The sequence below is a fragment of the Schistocerca piceifrons genome, chromosome X (assembly GCF_021461385.2).
Source record: "Schistocerca piceifrons isolate TAMUIC-IGC-003096 chromosome X, iqSchPice1.1, whole genome shotgun sequence".
Classification (NCBI taxonomy): domain Eukaryota; kingdom Metazoa; phylum Arthropoda; class Insecta; order Orthoptera; family Acrididae; genus Schistocerca; species Schistocerca piceifrons.
In genome coordinates this window covers 661,742,954-661,752,697 of record NC_060149.1, presented here as the reverse complement: position 1 = coordinate 661,752,697, position 9,744 = coordinate 661,742,954, and the positions used below count along the sequence as shown (strand labels likewise).

Below are 9,744 nucleotides of genomic sequence, written 5' to 3'. Positions count from 1 at the left end.
AGCGGATTGATATAGTAGACCTACCAACAACAAAAATGAAATAATAAAGAAATCACTATTTCGTATTGCCACCTGGAATGTTAGGACCATGTGTCCAAGGTACATTGACGATGCCCAAGAGATTGATTTCATCTGTAAGACTGCCGTAATTGACAGAGAGCTCCACCGTTTGAATGCAGGAGACGCGGCTTCCAGACGTGGGCTCTATCAGGGAGGATAATTACACGTTCTTCTGGCAGGGGAAGTCTCAAGACGAGCCAAGACTTCATGATGTAGGATTTGCTGTTAAAAGCGCCCTTCTGGACTGTACTGTGCCACCATCCGGTGGAACAGAGCGAATTATTGATTTGAAAATTTGAAAATATGCTCCTCAAGTGGCACTGTCAGCATCCTAAATGTGTACGCTCCTACCTTATCATCCAGCATGGAAGAGAAGGATATGTTTTATGACTTACTCAGTGACAGAATAGCCAAGGCACCTAGCACCGAGACACTGTATATTCTAGGGGACTTTAATGGTAGAGTTGGATCAGATAACGACATATGGCCGAATTGCCTGGGACATCATGGGGTGCGAAAAATGAATGAAAATGGCCAGAGACTGCTTAAAGTTTGCTGCTTTTATGGACTCTGTATCACGAACACATATTTCCAGCTTACGGATCAGCACAAGGTGTCTTGGAGACACCCGCACTCTCATCACTGGCATCAACTTGACTATGTCATAGCTAGGCGTACTGGTCTCAAAAATGTGCTACTGATACGAAGTTATCATAGTGCTGATTGCAACACAGACCGCGCCTTAGTGGTGTGCACATTGGGGCTCACTTCTAAGAAATGTCACCACGCTAAACCGAGAGGTCATCCCCGTACCAACACAGATCATGTTCATGACACACAAAGAAAGCAGGATTTTGCCAGTAATTTTGAAAGTGCTTTCCCAGGAAACGTGCAAGCAGAAAGGAATGTTGATAAGAAATGGGTAAAACTCTCGGGTGCAATCTACAACTCAGCAGTATTGGCCTATGGAATAAAAGGAAAAAGAAATAAGGACTGGTACGAGCAAAATTTGGAAGAAATGGAACCAGTCACTCAGGCTAAACGGAAAGCCCTGCTTGCTTACAAAAGAAACCCAAATGAAAGAACTCGAGATGACCTACGAAAAGCAAAGAACAGGGCACAGCAAACATCCAGGAGATGCGCAAATTACTACTGGCTGAATTTATGTGCAGGTATACAGAAAGCGGCCGACTCTGGGAATGCTAAGGCAATGTACGATGGTATTAAGAAAGCAATTGGACCAACTGTCAGAAAAACAGCTCCTCTGAAGCCCAAGCCAGGTGAAGTCATTACTGATGAATGCAAACAAATGGAACGCTGGGTTGAACACTACCTCGAGTTTTATGCAGCCGAGAATGAAGTTAGCAAGGATGCATGTGACGCCATCAAACAAATGCCAGTTATGGAAGAACTAGATGCAATGCCTACTATGGAAGAACTTAGTAGAGAAATAGATTCTCTTGCTAATGGAAAGGCCCCAGTTGAAGATGGGATCCCTGCAGGGGTTATTAAGTATAACAAGTCTGTTCGTCTCAAACATTTATATTCACTCATCACAACCAGCTGGGAAGAGGGGTAATGTCCCAATGAGTATGCGGAATTCGAGGATAGTTACTCTATATAAACAGAAGGGGAACAGAAGTGACTGTAACAATTACCGAGGCATTTCATTACTAAGTGTAGCCGGGAAAGCTTATGCAAGAGTCATCCTAATGCGATTACAGATCTTAGTTTCCAGAATCTACCCAGAATCTCAGTGTGGCTTCAGGCCCGGCCAATCAACTGTAGATATGATCTTCTCCTTAAGACAGCTACAAGAGAAATGTCGTGAGCAGCAGAGGCCACATTATATTGCTCTAATTGACCTTGTTAAAGCGTTTGATTTAGTGAGCAGAAATGGGCTTTTCAAACTGTTGCAGAAGATTGGATGGATGCCGGCCAGAGTGGCCGTGCGGTTATAGGCGCTACAGTCTGGAACCGCGTGACCGCTACGGTCGCAGATTCGAATCCTGCCTCGGGCATGGATGTGTGTGATGTCCTTAGGTTAGTTAGGTTTAAGTAGTTCTAAGTTCTAGGGGACTGATGACCACAGTAGTTAAGTCCCATAGTGCTTAGAGCCATTTTTTAGAAGATTGGATGCCCACCTAAACTACTGCAGATAATTGTCTCTGTCCATGAGAAAACACAAGCAACAATTTGCTTCAACGGTAAAACATCAGAAGCATTCCCTATTTGCCTTTGAAGACTATGAGGAGGGAGTATATCTACATACGAGGTCTGATGGAAATCTTTCCAACATTGCTCGCCTCAAGGCCAAGACCAAAGTAAATACAGTTGTTATCCATGAGTTGTTATATGCGAACGATGCAGCTGTAGTAGCGAACACAGAAGATGAGCTGCAGTATATAATCAACAAATTATCAAATTCCTGTGAAAAGATAACAGTCGGATATGACGCGTGACGGTAACATGTTGCTATGCACATTCCGCCATACTATACTCTATGTTATATGTGGATATTTGTCTTCGAGACGATTCCTGTGATTTGTTGTCATGAGAAGGCTATGAAGTTTCCTATTGGCCAGACTGCCGGTATCGACGATGTTGTATCGGATGTAGCTCAGTTCCAAGTTGTACAGTCGCACATGTCGGTAATAAAACGGAATGCCGGTGATATCAACGTGTGAGTCAAGGCTATGAGGCTCCCATCGCTGGATGAGGTTTGTGATGATACTGGTCCTCCGGGTACGAACTTCCTTCCTGATGCGATTTAGGGGTAGGGTGACACATTTTTTGTGTACCTTAATGAGTTTAAGGCCACCTTTGGACACAGGTAAAGTTAATGTATCAAACTGAACTTTAAAAATGTGCCCTCTAAAAAGAAACCGGCATAGTGCTTGTTGTATACTCTTCGCTAGATGGTCGGATACAGGAAGAATTTGCGCCAAATAATTCATCTTGCTTGTAATGGCGATCCCTATGGTCTTAACTTTCTGTGGTATGTTCAAATCACGGTCGGAGTTGAGTATCAAAGCAGCACGTAATTTATTAAGCATTTGTGGCCAGTTCTTCGTCAGGAATTTGTCTGGGTTGGGCTCAAAGGTTACGCCGAGGGTTTCATGAAAATCCTTTACATTGCACCACGTAACATGGGATATATCTCTGATACCGCCTCCGATGGGCAAAGCTGTGGTTGTAGTTCTATTTAATATTGCTCCTGAAAGAAACGTGAATGCTTGTAAAAGAATTTCTGCTTACACAAGTAGTTGTGACGATGAAACAGCTATGCATATATCTCAGCATACGCAATGCATGGGATAGTAACAGAATCGTTGCTAAACCCAATCCCACAGTGCACTCGGTTGTGCAGTAGCGGCTGTACTGCAAAATCATTGACAGAGGACATCCTTGTCGGATGGATTCAAAAATATGGTTCAAATGGCTCTGAGCACTATGGGACTTAACATCTGAGGTCATCAGTCCCCTAGAACTTAGAACTACTTAAACCTAACTAACCTAAGGACATCACAAACATCCATGCCCGAGGCAGGATTCAAATCTGCGACCGTAGCAGTCGTCGGATCGATTGCCCAATGGAAACTTCTTTTGTAAAATGGCCATTAATGATAATTCTGGAAGAGACGTTTGTTGTAAGTCTGCTAATTAATTCTATGAGATGAGGTCCAAAACCTTGTTTTTCCATGCTTTTAAAGAGGAAGTCATGACATACACGATTATACGCCTTCTCAAAATCTAGAAAGATCAGAGCGCCATTTTCTTTGGTTTCACCATATGAACAGATAATGTCCCTCAAATCCTCAAATCACAAGCAGCTGAGATTGCACTTCGGCCTTGCACGGCACTGTATTGGTAACTGTCTAAATCCCCGTGCATAACGGTTTGTATCCGAAGCTTAATTGATCTGGTAATGATTTTGAAATCGGCGTTCAGGAGTGTGATAGGTCACATGTTTCCTACCTTCCTGCTGCTACCTTTTTTCGGTAAGAGCAGGATGATACCTTCCTTGAATGCCTTGGGTATTATTTCCAGGTGCCAGATTTCATTCGCTATCTCGAGGAGTGTCGGGCCAATGATGTTCCAGTAGCGATGGTAAAACTCAGCGCTCAGGCCGTCGGGTCCTGGTGATTTCCCTTTCTTTCCACTGTGGACCGCTAGTTGGATTTCGTCCTCCGTGAAAACAGATTCCAGATGTGCATTATCCTCGTGTGACAAGCGGCAGCTCAAGGTAGTCAGAAAATTGTCGCACAAGTGTTCATGAATTGGTTTCTTCTTGTAAAGTTGACTATAATAGTCGTAGACGTGCGAGATGATGTCACGTTGCTTCGTGATGGCATTCTCGGCGTCATCAACGAGGGCTTCAATCAACATGGCTTTACATCATTTCGTCGTTATCATAATGTGGTACAGAGAGGTCCGTTCCAGGGGGGGGGGGGGGGATCGTCTTTTGGGAGGGCTCGCACGATGATTCCTTCCAATCGTTTGCGTTGGATCGCCATGATTTTTGCTTTACATCGTTTGATCTTGACATCGATATCGGGAAAAGGATTGGTAGTGTGACTGTGCAGTTCCCTCAAATAGCGATAATAAAATTCCATAGTTTGTTTCTGCCAAAAGCTTTTTTGTCAAGCGTATGTCATGACGGTGAGGCGTAATTTGGGCTTGGCACACTGAATCCACCACTGTAGAACGCAAGCGTAACGACGTCGGTGACGCTGGAGCTGTTGCCACATTATGTTCACCTCCTCCTCAAGTAGGGCATCCTGCAGAAGGCTGACATTCAATTTCCAGTAGCCTTTACCGCGGTAGATTTACTGACGTTGTAGGTTAAGGTAACACTGATATGCGCAATGATCAGAGATGTTGACAGGAGCTATGTCACAGTTCACAGTGTGACGCTGGAGGGCATCGGACACATAGATCCTATCCAGCCGACTGGCAGAATGACTGTTCTACACATCTGTTCATGTTAGAAGTTTGGTCTCTGTCGTTAAGCACACAATTGAAGTCACTACCAAGAATGAGATGTACACGATATGCGCTAAGGAGCATCAGAAATTCGCTTTTATAAAAAGTTGAACGTTCTATCTTATGATTGCTACCTGAGTTGGCGTACTCGTTAACAATCTGCACACCATTCACTCGAAGAGAAATGTCACGACCACTAGGCAGCCGTTGTACGTCCGTATAGGGCGTAACGTCGCGCAAAAGTATGACAGTGCCAACAGCGTCCTGCATATCGACGTTATCAATAAGTACATAACCGGGCACTTCTAGGACTGTGAGTACCTCCTGCTGCAGGGTAATGTCAATGCTGGTACCATAGAAGAAATCAGTTAGCGAACGGAGTTTCACCGTACTTTGGATCCTATTGATGTTAAGTGTGGTAATATTGTAGGTTTGGCTATCGCAGATAAAGGCACATAGGGCGATGAGCTCTGATTGTTAGGATCATCCTTCTCGACAGCTTAAAACCAGGTTCGTTTTGTGACGACTGGAGTATGAGGCGATACGTCAGAGCAATAACGTGTCAGGGAGTGGCAGAGAGTCGCAGTGCGATAGTCATGCGCGGGAGCCCCTACTGCTGCATCTCCTCGTCCTGCTGGCAACGGCTCATTGCTGTCGGGGTGCCGTGCAGTGCGCTCGCTGCCCTGCCCGCCACCGTCGGCTGAGTCTGTTAACGTGGTCGCATCCGGCTGGCCATCCCTCGAGGCTGCGACTGACGCCAGCGAGTTCCTGCGGGAGCGCTGCGGCAGCTGCTCGCTGCTGTGCTCGCTCTTCCTCTTAGCTGGTACAGCGCTCTGTTCCCTGTCGGCGCTCAGCATGCCTTCAGATGTTTGGTTTGTTCACGAATACATTCTTGCCTCGCGGTGTTCTCGCAGCGCACTGAGCAAGAAGACTGAGGTTCAGTCTCGCCGTCACTTTCTGACATGGATACGGTTATCAAAGCATTCGACTTTTTCTCTTTGCCGCTATTAGCTTTACTTCTTCTTCTACGTCCTTTCTTCGTTTCTGCTGCAGTCGCTGCCGATAGGGGTGGTTCAGACAAACTGATCTGCACCTGCTCCTGCGTCTCACATGGCTGAGTTTTAGTAGAGGATGGTGCAGCGTCGATATCCAGCGGTAACTCTTCTGGCGTGGATGACAGGGCTGAAGTGCCGTCCGTCCTACCGGAAATGTCTGTGTCACTGTTTTCCACCAGTACTGGCACTGCCGCTTCGTTAAGATGTACCGGCTGCCGGGGTTGCGGTACAGTCCCCGCGACTACCTCACTCAAGAAAGGAACAAGCCCTTCACTACCGTCTGCAGGACGTTCCCGCACAAGATGAACTGGACGTCGACATGTGCAGTTCATCCGCAGATGTTCTGTTGAATGGCAAATCAAACAGGTAGGAGGTTGACCAGTGTAAGTTACCTGCCCGCGACAGCCGCCAATGGCAGCATACGAAGGTATATGCTTTTTTAACTCTATATGTACACTTCTCACGCCGCTGTTAACTTGGAACCGACGTGCACTTGACCGTTTTTCATTGGTAACCGACAAAACAACGCCATACAGAGATAGAGAACGTGCAATGAGCTCATTAGGACACTGAGATGGCACATTAAATACCCTGACGGTTCTCACTCCACCGAGGGCACAGAGAATAGTGCGAATGCACGCTTGCTGTGAGACCCACATTCCCAACTATACACAACCTACATTCGTAGTGTTCCCAATAGATATTTGTCCATCCACTCATTACTCGTGCCAGACTAAGCTGACGAGTCCCGTAAGAGCTTCGGCAAAGCGTGCGCATTAGCACAGAAGAAGGTCAATGGCCGGGTAGCCTTTAACTATATATATGAATATAGTAGCTACTCCCGAAAGAACATATACTGTGGATGACCGTGCAGCCTCTCTAGAATGAAATGATAATTAAATCGAAATCCTTAGCTGCCGACAAGTGTTGTTGATATAAATCAATGGGACAGCTGAAAATGTGTGCCCAGACTGGGACTCTAACCCGGGATCTTCCGCTCACATGGCAGACGCTCTATTCATCTTTTTTTTTTTAATTTAATCTTTTTATCTTCGGAAAACTAAAGTACCCCTCCTTGGGTCTAATGATAATGTGAATAAGAATGCTTTCTTCATTAAGTGCCAAACACAATAGTCTTTTTCGTCTTCGTTGCTTCGGATATGTGTGAATTCTCCAGGAATGTTAAGAACTCTTTCGCCTTATGTGATTAACGAGAGAAATGGCGTTGTAGTCAAAAGCATCTCGTGTGAAAACGTGTATTTAAGTTAGTGTGTTACCTCATACCTCATGCTGTTGCTAAAACGTTTTACTTGCAGCTTTCCCTTGCAAGTTTAGATGGCATGTCCTCTGATAATTAAACAAAATGGAAGAAATGGAAAAAATGTGGACAGTTTCCAGTGGACATTGGCGTCTTTGCCAAATGAGAAACAATCTTCAGCGTCTTATGAAAATAAAATGGATAATCGCCCATGCATCATGGCCTTTTTAACTTGTTTTTTCTTCAATACAAAATAATGAGGATAACAAGAGGAATCATAACTTTAAACGTTATGTGTGATAAAAAATTGCTTTTATTGTGACGGTGTCGTTCTAATTGTGGAGCCCCGGAACAAAAACCGATAAATCCTCATTTGCTGTTAATACAGAAAGTAACAAATAGTGATCTCTAAATGGCTCCGCAAGCTATAAAAAGAAGAAACACACCATAAAACACTTGATGTCGCGTTGTGCTGAAAATTATTTTGTGGCAGCATGTATTATTACTCCCGTATCTACCCCCTACAGCTCAAACACGCGAATACAGCAAAAGTTTTTTTGTTTTGTTCTGGCGCTCCTCAATTAAAATGTTGGTATATTGTTCCTTATAGTTTTCAATGCTCATCAACATGCGATGTTCTGTAGTTAAATATAACCAGAAGCCACTCACGTTTGTATCTGGTTTGGTGTTGACATACTGAACTGTTTCTCCTTTCAACCAGTTAATGGCATTGTCTTTTGTGTGTGGATGAGGTGTATCGTCAGGGTTTAGAAAATCCTATTTTCTGTCTAATATACTGCCATACATCTTTTACTCTGTCCCACACGAAACGATGTTCCTCTGTGTCCAGTAAATTACAAGCTGTGCACGGTGGCGAGCCCGCCAAGTGGATGGTGTGCAGTCTTGCGTTCGTGAGGATTTTTCTGTTCACTGCATAGTACCACTTCGCTCTCACGTATGAAGGCAAATTGTGTGCCTATTATATATGTTATATTTTTCTTCTTTACTGTTTCGCTGCTTGAGTGTCATCATGTGCTTGTATATGCTTTTCGCGAGCTTCATGTCGTTGCCAGAAATCTTCATATGTACATAACTGTACTCTTTGAAAAACAATTTGAGGTGATGCAATCTGTTGGGAATATGCCGTACATCAATGGGAGCATTAAGGTCAGCCGGCCCTCTTTCCATTAGGAGGTGTGACGTTAGGCTTGTAGGCACGTTTTCCAGATGTTATATGTATTGGAGATGTATAACGCTGGAGCCCTTTTGTTAACGTCAACAAGATTTAAGCCACAGTTTTTTGTTGCTAGTGTCCGCGTGTCATACTTCACCTTGAAAATGCGTCCACGGCTGACGAAGTAGCCTAGCACAGACGTGATTCTTACACCCATGTTCGGAGGTAACAGTAAGATTTGTGCCGTATAATTAATTTTCGCCGTGATGAAAAGATTTGCTACGGCTACTCGTTGAGGTTCATCCAGTTGTCGAATGCTGTGTTCCAGCACACAGGTGCGTATACTTGTTAGGAGTTTGCGGTAATTTGCCACTACTGTGTGTCATATACTATGTTTAAAGTCAGTGCCGAGACATTTCAGAGTGGCAAGCTCATTCTGCTGTTCATGAGTTCCCATCCCTATTCCATGGGCGATGTTAAAAATCCTGGACTTCTTTCTATTTAACTTAGCGCCGGATGCCTTTTCGTATGTTGTTATGATCTGCAGGGCGATGTCGACATCAGTGCCGTTTGTAATCAGGAATCCAGCGTCATCGGCGTACGCCTGACACACTATTTTTTGTCCGTGGATTTCAAGGCCCTGCAAACGTTGTGTCAGGGAGGCGAGCAGGGGTTCAATTGCAACAGCAAAGAGAGCGATAGACATCAGACACCCCTATCGAAGATAACTAGTAACTTCTATCGGTCGGCTAATTTGCCCATTGGTGAAGAATCGAGCTGAATGAGTGATAACAGCATTTCGCATAATAGCAACTAAACGCAGTGGGAAACTCATCGTATTCAAAACCCGAATGAGGTATTGATGATTAATTCTGTCAAATGCTTTGTCGAAATCTAAAGATACTTTTGCACAATTGAATTTGCAGACCTCTGCAGTTGAAATTAAGTCCCTGTAGGAACACAGCGTCTGTTGGTTTTTTCTGTCTCTTCCAACATTTGTTTGGTAGAAGCCGGTGACGCTGGTCATTGCAGTTTTAAGCCTGCGCGCTAAAATGGGACTGAAAATCTTATAATCGCTATTCAAAAGCGTAATTGTCCGAAAAAATGCCTAACATTTTAGTACCGGTGGTTTTGGGTACTAGTACCACGATTCCCTCTCAAAATTATCTGGGGATATCATTTGCTGGGTTCATTAGTTCATTACATATGAG

The 9,744-nt window shown here is 44.4% G+C and overlaps 1 protein-coding gene across 1 annotated transcript; it reads left to right on the top strand.

Moving 5' to 3' along the window:
• The first annotated feature begins 424 nt into the window (after positions 1 to 424).
• LOC124722587 lies at positions 425 to 1,639 on the top strand. Its single transcript, XM_047247723.1, has one exon. The coding sequence runs from the start codon at positions 425 to 427 to the stop codon at positions 1,637 to 1,639; it is 1,215 nt and encodes a 404-aa protein (XP_047103679.1).
• The last annotated feature ends 8,105 nt before the right edge of the window (positions 1,640 to 9,744 follow it).

Coding starts and splice junctions, on each gene's coding strand:
- LOC124722587 (XM_047247723.1), top strand. CDS start 425: ATGGAAGAGAAGGATATGTTTTATGACTTACTCAGTGACAGAATAGCC.